Below are 17,350 nucleotides of genomic sequence, written 5' to 3'. Positions count from 1 at the left end.
CGGTTCATGAGCGCCACTGAGCGCAGTGATGGCAAGCTGGAGTTCGTAAAGCGACGGAGGCAAAACTGTAGTGAAGCGCCTTACGGCTGGGGCAACATCCACATCATTTCTTTCCCCTCTGCATTGTTGCCCCTGACCTTTTTGCTCTTTTTAATGAGGGGTAGATTTATTTGCAAGAAATATGCTTAGAAGCCGTGTTCCTCTTTCATTTTAAGTGATTATTTGAGGTATTTTCGACCTAGTGTGCTGCATCTCCGAAAGTAGCGGATTTCTTTTTTTCTCTACATTGAAATCATCCTAGAGAAACACGCCGCGTAAACAAGTTCATAAATGGGTGAGTACAACATATTTGGAGAAAGTCCGTTCATTTTTAAGCTAGATCTTGTCCTCGGTGTGCTAATGATGTGTCGCATAAAACATTAATGAAACTGATATCATTGATAGTGTTTGCATGATGCGTCCGTCGCACTATTATAACTATAGAAAGAAGATCTGATCATTTCAAGATGTGGACACGTTTGCATGTTTTTCCCCCTCTTCTCTGCTGCTCAGAGATCATGAAGAGTTAAAAGCTGAATTTCATTTCCCTCTGAGGTTTCCTGCTCTCCTCCAGCTGTCCGTTATGTTTCACTTTACAGATGTGGTTTTTGCTATATTTTTTCATAAGGATGTGAAGGAACGCTCTTGTCATTATGCATATTATTTTATTATGACCCAACAATGCAACGTAAAGTGCTTATCACATTTCATGTTTCCCTTTTTGGATTGCCTTATAAATAGTTCTGAATAAGCTACATATTGACCGATATTGTTTCTTCATGACTGATACAGATTATTGCATATAGATTTAAGTTGAAATGTCTGTTAATCGGCTTGTTATTAGTTTCTACACAGTGGTAAATACAAAATGGTTTACAAAAAAGCTAATATTAATAATTCATAAGTAGTAATAGATCTGCAGGCTGATTGATTGGTTGATATTCTTTAGGGATGCACCGATATGAAAATTTTGGCTAATACCGATAACCGATAATTCTTTATATTTTAAAGCCGATAGCTGATATATAGGCCGATAAATCTAAATTCAAATTTTTTATATAATTTTTGAGAGCCTGATTACAAAAACAAAAGTTTCATCATTAAAAGCCATATCCCAAGCACAAAATTATAGTGTTCTCAATCGCATTATAATTTTATGTAGCTTATATGACAGACTTGGAAAGGAAATTATCCATAATTTTTTGGCTTTAATATATCGGCCGATAACAATAACTTTAAAAATGAACATATATTGGCCAATACCGATATGGTGGCCGATATATTGTGCATCCCTAATATTCCTGCATTATCATTATCAGTTTTGGGCATTAACTGTACTGAGCAGTATGGATTCTGATTGGCTGTCAATGTTTTTATCGTTCATCAGCTGGAAAAAATATTTTAAAATGATATCTTTCCACTGTGTCGTGATAGTTGTGTTGTGGACTCTACGATTATTTTAAATTTAGGATGATTTTTGTTGTTAAAGGACAATGCACGTTTTCTATATTCATATATTTTAGTGAATATTATGTTAATAAGTGTTTATTTAAATTCAGTGGAATGTTTCCAAAAGGAAACTGGCAAAGTTTCTTTGCGATCAAAATGGCTTTGAGATAATTAACTATAGGATTATGAGATTCAACTATATCTTAATGTTTAAGTTAGAACCGAGTCCCTGCACTATATTTTTTTAAGAAGATCCTGCTACTTCCGTTTCATTGCAACCTTTGGTAGAAAAGTGTAAATATTGGTAAATAATATTGGTCAAAACAGGCCAGAATTGCTTCTTACATTAGGCTTCATCACATTATGTGCTTTAAATGAAGCGGACTTGTTTGTACGTTTGTTTTTTAAACAGACAGCCTCCCTTGACGCCCACAAGCTCATCAATGGGCAGCTGGAGCCGAAACTGTTTTTAGCATCTCAGTCCAAAAAATAGTCATTGGTGTTGTTTTCTTATACCGCACTGATGATAAAACAGGATGACAGACATTTTTTAGTAATGCCACACCATTGTGAAATGAGACAGTCATAACTGCAGAGTCATCACTGTAGGGTAATCTCATATATAAGACTGAGCCTATGATTGGCATTGGATTACAGCCATTTATGGTTTACATTTAACACACTAAAAGCAACTTCTTATTGAGTGAAGCGCTAACAGATGTACAATCCTCTTATGATCCGTTCTGTTCTAAGCACTCTCCTGTGATGAGTTCATCAAAAAGGGGGACGTCTTTGACAAAACACCAGCGTGAGACAGTCACACGCGTGTCTCTGATCTTTTGGCAAGATTCATCAAAGTGTTAAGATCAACAGACATACGTGTTAAAAATTTAAACCGCACAATCCTGGTTTTCAGCACATCGCACATCACATTTGGTTACATTCTTTAGTGGCTAAAGCCATCCGTGTACAAACCCACCAGAGTGTTTGTTAGGAAAAGGTTTGTTCGTTTCTGCCTAAACATAAACGGTAACGGATATTAATGACTCAGGGCCAGCTGTGCATACCAACTGTTTCAAAACATAAATCAATGACACAAACAGGAGTGCAGGAATGATATGATCTAAAAATCAATCTGACCCTTGCTCTGAATTAAATGTGGAAAAAATGTAAAACATGCAAAAATGTTGTACCTCATCAACCCCTAATGGGTGCATATTAGTACCTAAAGGGATAGTTTACCTGAAAATGAGCATTCTGTTATTATTTACACACCTTCATGTCCTTCCAAACCTGTATGACTTTCTTTCTTCTGTGGAACATAAAAGAAGATGTACTGAAGAATATTTCACTGGTTTTTGTCCATACAGTGGAAGTCGTTGAGGCCTAATACAACATTGACGTTCATTATAGGGGAAAAAATACATCTTTCAAAACATCTTCTTTTGTGTTCTGCAGAAGAAAGTAAGTTATGGAGGTTTGGAATGACTGGAATGATCACTTTAAGGTAATAATATGCACCCTTTAAGGGGAAAAGGTGCAAAAGGTTTGCTTTTGTAAGGTTTGAATTGGCTGTTTCACATGACACTCCCAAAGACACACATGTATGAAATATTTAGTGACTTATTTAGTGATTTTATTAACACTGTTAAAAGGCCATGCCTAAAAATGAATAATTTTCAGAATAGTATACATGACCCTCCTGTGATTTCTGATTCAGTAGTGAACATCCTGACTGACATCATTCTTAAACCACAACTTACATTCTTAAAGGACTCCTTGATTATGATTTCACTTTTTTAATTTTAGGTAGTGTGTAATGTTGCTGTTAGATCATAAAACAACATCTGTAAATATACGATGTTCAAGTTCATTGCAAAGGTAGATATTTTCTTTTACAGAAATCGCTATAACAAATGGATGGTTGGGACTACAACGAGCTTCTTCCTGGGTTGGGGACATCGCAAACCCCAAAATTTTCATAAAACCTGCCCCCAGGAACACGCAACAAAGGGGGTGAGGCCATGTTGGGCTGCTTTAGAGAAGAGGAAGAGTTGTTGTAGTAGAGTGTTGTTACCATGCCGTCATTTTACGCAGGACTGCTTCACAAACGAGGGTCAAATCAATGCTTGATTTGCACAAAAGATTAACATGACGGCACATGCTAGTCGATGAGTTGAATCAACTACATAAATTTATCCACTAACCATTCAGAAATGTCCAGTTGCACTCTAAAAGTTGTAACTTCTTCCTGAGTCTCTCCATCAGTGTCCGACTCCGGTTTGAACAATGTAAGGCTGAACACTGTTACTGACAATCGTCATTTTGGCTGCGTGAGATTCTCCAGCTTTGTTGTTGTTGAGCAACCGAACCGCGAGCTGTTAAAGCCCCGCCCTCTTCTGGAAAGCACCCAAATTGGGGCAAATTTGACAAGCTATAATAAATGGTCTGTAGGGTATTTTGAGCTGAAACTTCAGACACATTCTGAGGACACCAGAGACTTATATTACATCATGTAAAAGGGGCATTTTACATCCCCTTTAAAAATATACATTCCAAAAGTTTTTTTTTTTTTAAGTTTTTTTTGCAGCAATGCCATAGAAGAACCATTATTGGGTTCCCCAAAGATCCTCACGGTGACCAGTTCTTAAAAGAACCCTTTTTTAATTTTTCTTGTCTGAAGAATGTTTGAATAATCTGAAGTATCTTTTGTGTAAGAAAAAGGTTTCATGGATATTTAAGGTTCTTCATGGAACCATCAATGCCAGTAGAGAACCTTTATTCTTAAGAGTGCAGGAATTTATTTTTCTCTGTTTTGAATTAAACATGCTGTCAGTAAGTGAATTCATAGTGACCAAGGACTCCCTGTGAATCCTCATATCGCATGCAAGTTAATGAAGCCCTGGCTTCCTCTGTTACTGTTTTCGCCACAAGCTCTAGCTTTGCTTTTCCTCCCCAGTGATGTGGTGCGCTTTGGATTCTGGGAAGTGTTGCACTGTACTCCTACTCCGGTCTCTTTACTATCATGGCTGCTGTGTCATGCTCATTCATTGCCCTTTGGCAGAGAACAGGGAAGTGGTAGAGAGGCATGTTTCTGTGTATGGCGAGTTCCCGTTATGGTGGAGCATTTACACATCTACCACAAGTTCCCCCGTGTTATAATAGCTGCTCATTTATTGTCAGTGGAAACATTGTAGGGGAACCAGTCAGAGTTGTTAATATATCACACTTTTTGGCCTAAAGGTGACAGGTTTGGAAAATCTACACATCTCCAACTTCCTTTGTTTTTTGGTTACTAAATATTTTAGCTAATTTGATTATTCTTTCAGCTTCCAATAAGAGTATGTTATGCTCCATTTAACACATCTTATCATGTTTAAATCCATTTCTGTTGTTTTTCCCATAAAAGCAGCACAGAAAATGCTAATTTTCTGCAGATGCCTTCTGGGTATGCTGGGTATGCTTAATAGTAGCATTTATAGATCTTAATAAAATAATTCAGAAAAGAGTTTTTTTGGATGGCATAGATGTAAAAAAAACAATTCTGTGCATCGTACCGGAAGGGAAATGCACAATATGCAGTAATAAAAACCATAAGGCTTGGTATCAGATGGAAAAATAATAACGTTTTCCTCGTAAAAACAGAAGGAGGAAAGAGTTATGTTTTGGAGCATGAGTAGTCATTGATTTCTTAAGTCTACAGGAGATTGCTCCATTCACGAGTTAAAGTACAAGACAGACTTAAAGTGTCATGTGGTACTAGAGAAGATCCATCACAGCCAGTATAAGAGTTTTGTACAATATTGTGCAATAGCTCCAGATTTATTCATCACATACAGTCGAAAACATCTGCTGAAAGAGCTTTTGGACATTAATAATTTAAGTTTTGTTAAACTCGCTGAACATTTCTCTTTTAAATCATGCATTTAAGCCATGATGAAACTTTGTGTCTGCAGTACATGCGCTCATATATCCACATTAGGACATACAAACAACCAAGTGCTTTGTGCACACAAGTACCTTCATGATTTATTAACGTGTTTGACTTTGGAGCAGCAACTTTAAAAGAGAGTTGTAAAATTGTTGTGTGTTAGCTTTAAGGAAGGCACTGAGCACAAGAGTGTTTGTCCTACATACTACGTCATTTAATGGCATGTTAACGGCATGTTTTTATGGAAAAGTGGGTCATTTTGTGTTTTGCACCAATCGTATGTTAGTTTCTCTGAATTTCTGCACATGACCCAAGTATAACCCACATAATAAGTGCTTGGCTGACTCAATTTGGGAAGCCGGGACACATGGCGAGCCACATGTGGTCATGTGTTTAAGAGAATCTTCCCCTTTTCTTCTACTGTATAAAGATCCTGTAAATAATATTCTTAATGGTGCTTAAATTTAATGTTACAATTATATTTAATATTTAATTTTTTTTTATTAAATGCTTATATATATAAGTATTTAATATTTACAGTTTTTTGATGATTTTTAAGCACCATTAAGAATATTGCAGTGTTTTTTTTTTTTTTTTTTTTATGTTATGAATTCTTCAAATTCAGATTCTTGAAGAATGTCATAGGCCTAGTTTCCTTGTTTCAAATGTAAATTATGATTATTTAACAGAAATATTTTTCTCTGAATGTCTGGATTTAATCTCAGTAGCAAAAAGTGTGATGAATATAGGAAGTTCGATTCATTTTTGAGATTCAGTTCTTTTAAACAGTTCATTTTAATGAATTGCTTCAAAACACTGATTTGTTTGTCATCACAGAGTGTTCAGAAATGTCCCGCCTGTCATTCTCAAATGTTGTGATGTTTTTTTTGTAAATTCACTTGATTTTAATATTAATTTTTGTTTGTTTTTTCATTTATACAAATAATATAGAATTTGCATTAAGCACAGGGGATCTCATGGCGGTTATGATGGACGTCTATTTGCTTTAATAATAATGTCTCTGGTTAGGTGTGTTTGAGAGTCAACTACACCCAACCCACCCACGTCGAATCAGCTGATTAATGTATATTCATGTCAGTGTTACTTCCTTTGTTGCCCTGACAACAGATCTGTCTAAATCTCAGACGAAAGGACATTGATGTCTCTTCTAACTGCTAACCTGACCACAGCACAGTGTAATTTGTGAAATGGGTCAGGACCACGCCTGTGATCACAGCACCGCTCTGAATCTACTATGCTTGTGTTAGAGTCCGCCATATTTCACAGTGGTCGGCCTACAGTTCCTTCAATCTCCATTCTGAGGTGTGTAATAGGTCAGGGTGGCATGAAATGGTTTGGCTGCGAAGGATATCAGCTGTGTTCATTTCACTGACTCACGATGGAGTCATTTTGAGCCGTTCGCACCTAATGCTCAACCAGTCAGACTCGAGCATGAGCTCTTGGCTGTATAAAAATACTTTGGCAAATGTAATTAATTTAATTCATGTCCGTTCCATTTAATGCAATCTAATACCATAAATTTGATTAACCTTTAGGGAGTGCACGAAGGAAAGGCAGTCGGCCTGAGTCAGTATGCTTGAATTACCAATTAAAATCTGCTGTAAGTCACAAGCTCCCCATAGACAAGAAACAATGAGGGATTTTAGTTCAATTCAGTCACATCATTAGCCAAAAAGGTTGTTCGTACAACGCTGGAACATTATTGATCTTGTTCTGAATCAATGCAACCTAACAATAATGCATGTGTCTTAACTTCCAAGATGTATGCAAATGGATTGCAGTGGATTATGCATATAATGCTTATATGACAGGGGAATGGATCAGGCATACATGAATTCAGTGAGAATTACACATCGACTGGGTTGATGTTTAATGCATAAGCTCAGAGAGAGTTGTGCTGGCGTGAAAAGCGCATCACATGGTTTCACTGAGGTCCTCTAAAGCAGACAAACACTTGACTCACATCAGTGCAAATCAGATACACAGGCTATTTAAGCCTGTGTACAGGTGTACAGGATATACAGGAGCTATTTAAGAAGAGGAGTATTTATAGCTGCTCAGGGGATGACCAGCACGCAATGACGCTAGTAAAAACAATACCAGCAATCTTTAATGCACACACGTGGTGCAGAGGTCATTTGGGTTCATTCTGAAGAAAATGTGAATGGTGTTTGCCTGTGTAAAAGTTGCTGCCACAATATGTTGTAGTTTGTTGCTAGGGTGTTGCTATGCAGTTGCTAAGGTGTTCAGAGTTGTTTTTAGTGCTTGCTATGCAGTTGCTGGGCTGGTTGCTAAGTTGTTCTAGGTGGTTGCTTGGTTGTTGCTAGCTCAAGTGTCTATTATATTAGGTGTTATGTGGGTCTTTCTGATGTTTTTAAATCATCACATGATAATTGTCCAGTTATATAGTCTGATATTGGCAGCTACCTTATGATATGATGCACATACATATGTCACAAGTCACTGCAATGCTTCCAGTGTAAGAAATGAACTTTCCTATTAAAGGATTAGTTCACTTCAGAATTAAAATTTCCTGATAATTTACTCACCCCTATGTCATCCAAGATGTTTTGTCTTTCTTTCTTCAGTCAAAATAAAATTATGGTTTTTGAGGAAAATATTCAAGGATTTTTCTCCATATAGTGGACTTCAACGGCTACCAACGGGTTGGAGGTCTAAATTGCAGTTTAAATGCAGTTTCAAAGTGCTCTACGTGATCCCAGACGAGGAAAAAGGTTCTTGTCTAGCGAAACAATCAGTCATTTAAAAATATATATACTTTTTAACCACAAATGCTGATCTTGCACTGCTCTGCGATGTGCCATGCATTACGTAATCATGTTGGAAAGGTCACACGGATGTAGGTGGAAGTACCGCGGTTGGGCGAAAAACTCCATCTCACTTTCTCCTTCAACTTCAGAATCATCCGACATCGTTGGTTTACCTTTTTTTTTTTTTTTTTTTTTTTTTTTTGTAAAGGCTGTTTAACTTAGTTCGTTTTGTAAACACTTGCTCGGTACTTCCGTCTACGTCATGCGTGACCTTTCCAACATGATTACGTAATGCGTGGCACATCGCAGAGCTGGTGCAAGACATCTGTGTTTAAAAAGTATATAATTTTTTTTTTTATTTTATTTTTTTTTTTGCTAGATAAGACCCTTATTCCTCAGCTGGGATCATGTAGAGCCCTTTTGAAGCTGCATTGAAACTGCAGTTTGGACCTTTAACCCATTGGTAGCCATTAATGTCCACTATATGGAGAAAAATCCTGGAATGTTTTCCTCAAAAACCTTAATTTTGTTTTGACTGAAGAAAGACATAAACATCTTGGATGACATGCATAGAAAATGTCAGGAAATTTTAATTCTGAAGTGAACTAATCCTTTTTGCACTTTCGAATTGATTTTCTGGGGCATTTTTTACCTTCATGACTTTCTTTTGTAAAATTTTATTTAAAAAATATTTTTTATGTATTATATTTAAAATATATTTTAAAGAATGTGTTATTTAAAAAATATGCATTCATAACACATTCTCAATAAATAAATAGACTGAGAATTTGTTTCCTCTTACAGATAAAATTAATTCACCAAATCAAAGGAACTTTTTAAAGTTTTCTTTATGGGGATTTTTTGTTTTATTAAAAATGTATATTATATTTCAAATATAGTTTAAATTATATATTTCATTTTATTTTAAAAATATTCTGTTATCCTTTGTCAAATACTTTTCTGAGTACAATTTCTGAGTAATTATTTTGAGAATGTACTACAGATCATATTAAATCAACAAAAAGCAGAAGAACTGTTTTTTTTACCCTCATATTTTGAATTTCTTACCCTGGATGTGTCACTAATTGCTGGATCCTGATTCAGTCTCTCTTGTGACCAATAAAAAGAAAGACAAGAATCAACAGGAAGCAGCTTTGTTGTTTTATGTCCATCATTCTAGTGTGTTGTTGTGTGTGAGTGTGTTTGTGTGGGTCAGCTGACGAAAGGTTGTGCTGAAAAGTCAGACAGAGACTAACATTTGTGGGTGTGGCGGCGATTCAAGACAAACTCAAGTATTCTCAGTGCGGGAGTGTAAGAGTGTGTGGGAGGGTTTTTTGGATGATGTTTCTCCATAAACATAGCAGCTGTGCTTTATGTCACATCTTTATTTCTAACCCAAACTTCAAACAGCTGGAAGACGAGAGAGCGAGAGAGAGAGAGAAAGATGGGCTGACTTGATGGTCATCATTCAGGATGTCATCAAAGTCTAGCTTAGCAGTTCCTTTTAAAGAATAAAATATCCAACATGGTGTTCCAGGCCTGTGGAAAGGTCAAGGATGAATTGTTGTGATTAAGGTCATGTTATGATCCGCCTATGTATAGAAATAGAATCTATGCCAGCAGAAATCCACAGGAAACGCCTCTGATTATCACTTAAATGGAGCGTCCATCATTCACACATTTCCACATTACACATTTCCTGATCCTTGTATGTTTGTTTATTATATAAATAAATGTGTTTATATATTAATATATTACACTTGTATTTTTAAATATTAAATATTATATATAAATTCATTAATAAATTTGTACATAAATTCTGGTTGATACTGTTAAGCGTATCATTTTTTTTTTATTAAAAAAAATATATATATACACACACACACACAAACTATTTGTTATATATATATATATATATACACTATTTGTCACACTTTTTAAAAAATAATTTTTAAATTTTACACTAAAATGTAAAAGCATACTTTTTATGTTCTATAGTTTTATGTTCAAAACAATGTTGTGATACTTAAAAGAATTTAGGCATCACAACATTATAATGTACAGTTGAGATACTGGCTGGTAAATATCTAATATTGACCAGTACAATACATTAAAAAAATCACTCAGATTGGCTCTTAACCAGTATGGTCCTGGTATATTGGGCATCCCTATTTTTATTATTGATTTTTAAACCAAATTCTACAGTTTTTCTAACATAGCAATGGAGGAAAGGCAAAAAAGTCTGCAGACATTCTGTCTGGGCCTGATCAGCCATTAGAGATGATGAATCTCCATATAACAACACAGACTGTATCATTTCTGTAGTTATATTGTGTGTGGGGGATTGTGCCGGTAGGTTTTTTTTTATATCTGTGCGTATGCGTAGGCGCGTTTCACCAGATGTTTGGAAGTATTCGGTACCTTTGTGTTTGTTATGGCTGCGGGCTGACCGATTTCTTTCATACGACCTCATGCTTTTCTCCCTGCACAGCTCAGCAGTTTCTAGAATGTTCTGCGGGGTCATCTGAGGGATCATATAGCCCATGCTTCTATGCATTTCTGAATACCTAATGGTATCAATACCCTTGTGCATTAAGACATTATTTGGTATCCAATTTGAACGTGTGGTCAGAGGTGCTGTATAGAGCAAAGATTGTATAGATGTCACAAAGGATGTTTGCAGTGTCCTGCTGTGTATGTTTGTATCTGTGCAACATGCGTTGCATTGAAGTGAAGCGTGGGTGTGATCTCGTCTCGTGTGGCATGGCTTGATGACTCATGAACGCATCATTGTGATGTTATATCTCCATCTCTTATCCCCATCCTCACAGTAACACCTTCTGACCATCATGACCTCATGCAAACACACAATTCAATTCAAGCTCTCAGAGAGTCACGAAGCTGGGAGGATGACATGCTCATCCTGCACTTCCCTGACAGAAATAGCAACTTTGTAGTTAAGTAGGGTTCAGAAAGTTTCCTTGAAATATTACAAGCTATAACATGAAAATATCTTGTCACTTTAATTTCTCGGTTCCTTGTTTTGTTGCTTTTGCTCCTGCCTTGATCTCACCTAGAGGAATCCTCCCTTCTGCAGTGAAAACATGCCTGTTGATGCTCCAGGGGCCTATCAGCTCTTATCTTTACAGAAGGAGTCATATATTTCTCTTGCTATCTCAGTAAATGTTTTAATACTGTATTATATATGATTATGTGATAAAACATATGAAGTTATGATGTTGTTAGAGCACACATGACAAAGTAGTTTCTATGGAAAGCATCACTATTTGTATTGCTCAACTGGGGATTTGCACAAACCTTAAAGGTGCAGTGTGTCATTTCTGTGTCTAGTGGCATCAAATAGAATTGCAATAAAAATAAATCTTTTAAAAGTGATTACACTTACGATTTTCTCCAACAGGACAATAAAACGGGTAAAAAAATCGCTTACATTTATATAGAAGCAAAGCCCCGAGCCAAATCTAGAGACCAGAATATTATATAGAGACTTAGGAATGGCCTCTTTTGACTCTGGACCTCCCTGGTCAGAAATCTTGCTCTTAGAGGGACACTGTCCTGCAAAGTTTAGCACCACCCCAATTAAAAACACTTGAACCAGCTAATCAAGGTCTTACTAGGCATACTAGAAACTGCCAGGCAGATGTGTTGAGGCAAGTTGGAGCTAAACTCTACATGACCCCCAGGACCGAGTTTGGACACCCCTGCTTTTGACCACTAGGAAATCCTAGAATCACCTAGAAACGCCCTAAAAACTGTCCATAATATTTTTGAATAACTTAGCAACGTCCTAGAAACAACCCAGAACACGTAACAGCATAGCAACACACTAAAAACATTCCAAAAAACTTAATCTCCACATTGCAAGGCCCTGGCAATCCTAAAATCACCTAGCACCACCTTAGAAACCATCCAGAATAAAATAGAATCACCTAAAAACACCCTAGAAACAACCCAGAACATGCATAGCAACACACTCCAAACATTCCAAATACCTCAGTACCAACATAGCAATGCCCTGGCAACCACCCAAGACACCCTAGAATCACCTAACAACACCCTAGAAAACATCGAAAACACCTTGTTATCACCTATCAGTGCACTTGAAACCATCCACCCTAGTAACACCCTAGAAACAACCCAGGACACATAGCAACATGCTACTAAAACTCTAAACATATTATTACATGCATATAGCAATGCCCTGGCAACCATCCACAACAGCCTAGAGTTCAGGCAGACACCACTACAAACATCTAGTTTAACATTACTACGTAAGAGTAAGATAAAACAGCAACAGTACCAAAAACAGGATCTTTGTGGGTTGCGTATGTTGAATTACAAATGTCACATAAAAAAGTGTTTGCATCTCCTATAAGATCAAATGTAATGACGATCACAAATATATATCAGTATTTTGTGAGATATAAACAGATCTACTGTAGACGGAGCTTTCTTCTTTGTTGAATGGAGAAAGTTTGTCTCCGTGAGTCTCGTACATTAATACTGTATATCCTGCTTCCTGTATGCAACCATGACCTCTAAATGTCTCTGTTTGCTTTCCTCTCTCTCTCTCTCTCTCTCTCTCTCTCAGTGGAAGCCATTGTGGAGTTTGATTACCAGGCCCAGCATGATGACGAGTTGACCATCGCTGTCGGTGACATCATCAGTAACATCAGGAAGGATGAGGGGGGCTGGTGGGAGGGAGAGCTGGATGGTCGGAGGGGGCTCTTCCCCGACAACTTTGTCAGAGTAAGTGCTGAACTAAGCATTCGCACTTTTGACCTTTCACTGCAGGAGGTAGTGGATGAATTCACTGCCAGTCTCACCATGTGAAACCGGTTCTTTGCCTTAATTTAGCATGACCAAGCTGTCAACACTAAATGTGTTAATGGAAATGTGTTAATGGGTGTGCATGTGTTAGGTTACTCTTAAAAGGCTTATTTTAGCAGAACCAGTATTTCAAACATTAGTTACAACCAAATACAATGCTGTTGTTTTTTTGTTTTGTTTTGTTTTTATATATATATATATATATATATATATATATATATATATATATATATATATATATATATATATATATATATATATATATATATATTGATCAAAAGTGTCAGTAAAGACATTTTATAATGTTACAAATAAATGTTCTTTTAAAATTTCTATTCATCAAAGAATCCTGGGGGGAAAAAAATCACGGTTTCCACTAAATTATTAAGCAGCACAACTGTTTTCAGCATTGATAATAGTAAGAAATGTTTCTTGAGCACCAAATCAGTACATTAGAATGACTTCCGAAGGATCATGTGACACTGAAAACTGAAGTAATGATGCTGAAAATTCATCTTTGCCATCACAGGAATAAATTATGTTTTAAAATTATTTTTTTAAATTGTAATAATATTCACAGTATTACTGTTTTTACTGTATTTTAGCAAATAAATGCAGTCTTAGTCAAAGATACTTATGAAACATTAAAAAAATCTAAGCTTAAATGTAGTGTAGATTCAAAATGTTTAATGAAAGAAGTAATATACAGTAAAAATCTTGTACCTCTGAATCTCCAAACATGATCAAAATCTATTTTCTTCAAAAATTTAAAAGGTTTTCTATCAAATGAGACCATGTGCTTGATGATACCTCGTTTTTAAGTATGCCAAATCATTAAAAATGCCTTCAGGGTGTAAAGGGTTAACAGTTACAATCAACAGAGAGCTTGCATATAACTTATGTAAAGCTGGAATGATCGGGATCGGTATCGGACACATAATCGGTAGCCTGTATCTGTTGCAAAAATCCTGATCAGAGCATTCCTAGCATATATAATGGATATTCGTTCTATATCACCCAGCACTAGTGTGTGTTCACAAGTGTGTATGTTTGAGTTGAGCTGAACTCAGTGGGCAACTATGAATGCTGGCTGTCAGAGGATGGCGAGGTTGTTTGTGTCATTGTGTGTGCTGACTGGAAGAGTGTTGGTCACACTGAGCTGCAGCACTGCAGACGAACAAGATGCTAGTGTTGATTTGGAGAGAAAGAGAGAATCTCTGTGACTTGTGTGCTCTCTCTCTCTCTGTCTCCAGTGACATCAGTACATCAGATGCGTATTGCTGCAGGAAACCTGTGAACTCCACTAGCAGGTTGTCATGAGCTCAGGTGTCCAGGAAAGCTTGTTAGCGTAGTAGCGCTACATATCCGTAAGCACCAGAAGGCGTGACATGAGGCTCTTTCTAATCACACTAGGAGAATTCTCAGTATTTTCATAGCACAGTTCTCATTTGTTTTGTTTATTCCTTACTGTAAACACACTTTTCAACAAGTATTGCCACAGATGTCGGTGTGAACAGTAGTGATAATCATGTGCTCAGCAGAAACGTTTACAAGTCAAGTCTTACAGCACTTGTTTTAACAGGTTTTTTTTTTTTTGTATGTCGCAGGTTAGTTTTATAACCCTGTTGCAGGTTGCATAATTTTCTTGTTCTTTTAGTCTTTGCTTATTTGTTCATTATGATATGCTCATAAACAATTGCATGTTAAGTTTTACTTTAAACACTTGCCAACTTTTATTTAATCTAAAAAACATCATTAAATTACTTTAGGCACATTTTATTTTTCCCTGTAAAATCACATTCAAGTCATTTGAAGTCTGAATCAAGTCAGTTGTTTATAAGTCTTTCAAATCACTTGAGACTATAACTTTAAAGTAAGACTTTAAAAATGTTAAAATGCTATATGCAGAATATTTTTGATTGATACCAATGAATTGTTGAATCAGAGTTGATTTGAGTTGAATTGATGAATTGAGCTTAGTGACTCAAAAAGAAAAGATTGCAAAAAGTATTATAAAGACCGTCTTTAGGAAACTAAATGGCCAAATAAAAAGCGCTTTACAATATCCACAATGTTGCTTTAGTCTTTAGGCTTCTTTTAGTGTTTGTTTATTTGTTCATTTATGATATGCTCATATAAGTGAAAGCATATGAAGTTTTACTTCAAACTAATTTGGCAAGTGAGAAACCGTTCGTCTAAAAAAAAGTTTCAAACTATTTTAGGAAAGTTCTGTCCTCAGAAACTTGAGTGGTTGGGGTCTTTTGAGTCATTTGATGTATGAATCAACTAAATTTAGTTTTGAATTGAGACTGTAGACTAATTTTTTTGATGTTTTATATTGATTAAAAAGCACAAGATACTGTAGATTGGAAGAAAATGTTCCTATTTTTGTTTCGATTCCACAAACCTTAGCTTTACTGTAGGCCTATAAACGATGCAGTTTATGCAGTAAGGTTCTGCAGCTTTGTGAGGTCACTTCCTCTTCTATGGTTAGAGGGAAGTGTAGACTTCCTCTGATGACACTGGGGAGAGTAGATGCAGTGAGGCGGTGAGAAAGTCGACGGGTGCAATGGGCGTTTCAGACAGTACTGACTCTAAAGACACTAAAACAAGCATCATAGAAAGTTATTCCTTAAAAACAGTTGCAAGAATCTCTTAACAGACTGTAAGCTGATTATAAAAAAGGTGTATGGAGGTAGTTCACCCAAAAATGAAAACTCACTTTCTTCCTTTTATTGAACACAGAATTATTTTTTAATATAAAATGAAAGTCAGTGGGGTCCAGTGTTGCATTGACTTTTATTTATATAGACAAAAACAGTTTTTTAAAATATCTTCTTTTTTGTTTCACAGAATAACGTCATACAGGTTTAAGTTAGCATTTTAACTACTAAATGAACCAAATGTACTCCACATTTAAGATCATTTTCATGTGATCTTGTTGTATATTTAAGGAAAAAACACTTGAATGTAAGTTAGATTAACGTTGCTATAAATGAATCTGCCTGTTAGCTTTTATTTATGTTAGCATGCTAAAATGGTGCTTGCCAATTAAATGGCTACTAAATAAGCTAGAGTGACATTTCCATTCTTAGACTGGTTTGCTCTAGTCACTATACACCCACATTTCACGCATAGTCTTTTAAAAAATAACCATAATCTAACCTTCAAGATGGATGCTCAAGAGTATTTACACATCCAAGCTCATTTTTAGAACAATAACGCTAATGTAAAAAGTAGATTTTGGCTGTTTCCGTGTTTCAGAAGCAATTCATGGTGCCTGCATACTAAAGCAGGGCCAGTTTTGTTATGTTCTCTCTGTGGGTTTGGATTGTGCTGAGTTGGGGTATCAGTAAAACGGCGTGTGAGTCAGATTTCCACCTGAACAGCTCAGAGCACACACACATCGTACGGCTCGTAGTGGTCTTGAAGCAGCCGAGCGAGGTTGGAACATTTGCACTTATTTGTGTTTACGGTAACATAAGTCATGAACCGTGTTCAGGGTTCAGCAGCTTGATGACCTTAAACATTTAGTGGAAAAACAAGATGTGTGAAATGAATGTGAGCCAACGTGCTGGTTTGTATAGAGGGCCTTTTTTTGAGGAACGTTTTATTGCTCATAGGTTGGCCCGTTTACATTAACGATTGCTATCCGATCCATTTTTTTACCACATAAATGTGTTTCCAAAAAACACATATAAATCCGATCTTCTGTTTTTACGTGCTTTATGCAAACATTCCAGAGTTTATTGCATGATGGTGCTAATCAAATGCTAATGCTAGCGATTAAGACACATTCAGCAATCTGGAGGGATTTTGCACAAATTCTACATTTATTTGATCAAAAATACTGTATTAACAGTAATATTGTGAAATATTATTACAATTTAAAATAACTGTTTTCTATTTTAATATATTTTCAAATGTACTTTATTCCTGTGATGGCAAAGCTGAATTTTCAGCATCATTACTCCAGACTTCAGTGTCACATGATCCTTCAAAAATCATTCTAATTTAAGAAATGTTTCTTAAGTAGCAAATCAGCATTATGAAATCAGTTGTGCTGCTTTATTCAGGAATTTTTGAAGCGTGAAAAGAACAGCATGTGTTTGAAATGGAAAACATTATAAATGTCTTAAATTCAGCAAGTGACAGTAAAGTATCAAATAAAATTAGGATAAATATGAAAATGCATTTGAGATATATAAAATTAATGTGGATATAGCACAGATCCTTTGTTGGAGAACTGAATGAGATGAATTTGAGTTCTCTGACTTCTGATTGGAAA

At 36.0% G+C, this 17,350-nt stretch overlaps 1 protein-coding gene across 6 annotated transcripts in view; it reads left to right on the top strand.

Annotated features, from left to right (window-relative positions):
• sh3kbp1 (SH3-domain kinase binding protein 1) overlaps nucleotides 1–17,350 on the top strand; it is a 51,090-nt gene continuing 33,740 nt past the window's right edge. For 2 of the 6 annotated variants that reach the window (XM_051881934.1, XM_051881935.1), the window contains exons 1-2: nucleotides 8–334; nucleotides 12,824–12,981. In XM_051881934.1, the coding sequence (XP_051737894.1) occupies nucleotides 331–334; nucleotides 12,824–12,981 (162 nt within the window). In that variant the 5' untranslated portion in view covers nucleotides 8–330. Of the gene's footprint in view, nucleotides 335–12,823; nucleotides 12,982–17,350 lie in introns of all 6 variants that reach the window. The other 4 variants (XM_051881938.1, XM_051881937.1, XM_051881933.1 and 1 more) reach the window with 4 other exon arrangements.

The sequence above is a fragment of the Ctenopharyngodon idella genome, chromosome 23, assembly GCF_019924925.1.
Source record: "Ctenopharyngodon idella isolate HZGC_01 chromosome 23, HZGC01, whole genome shotgun sequence".
In the NCBI taxonomy this organism is placed as follows: domain Eukaryota; kingdom Metazoa; phylum Chordata; class Actinopteri; order Cypriniformes; family Xenocyprididae; genus Ctenopharyngodon; species Ctenopharyngodon idella.
This window is presented reverse-complemented; position numbering and strand designations above follow the sequence as displayed.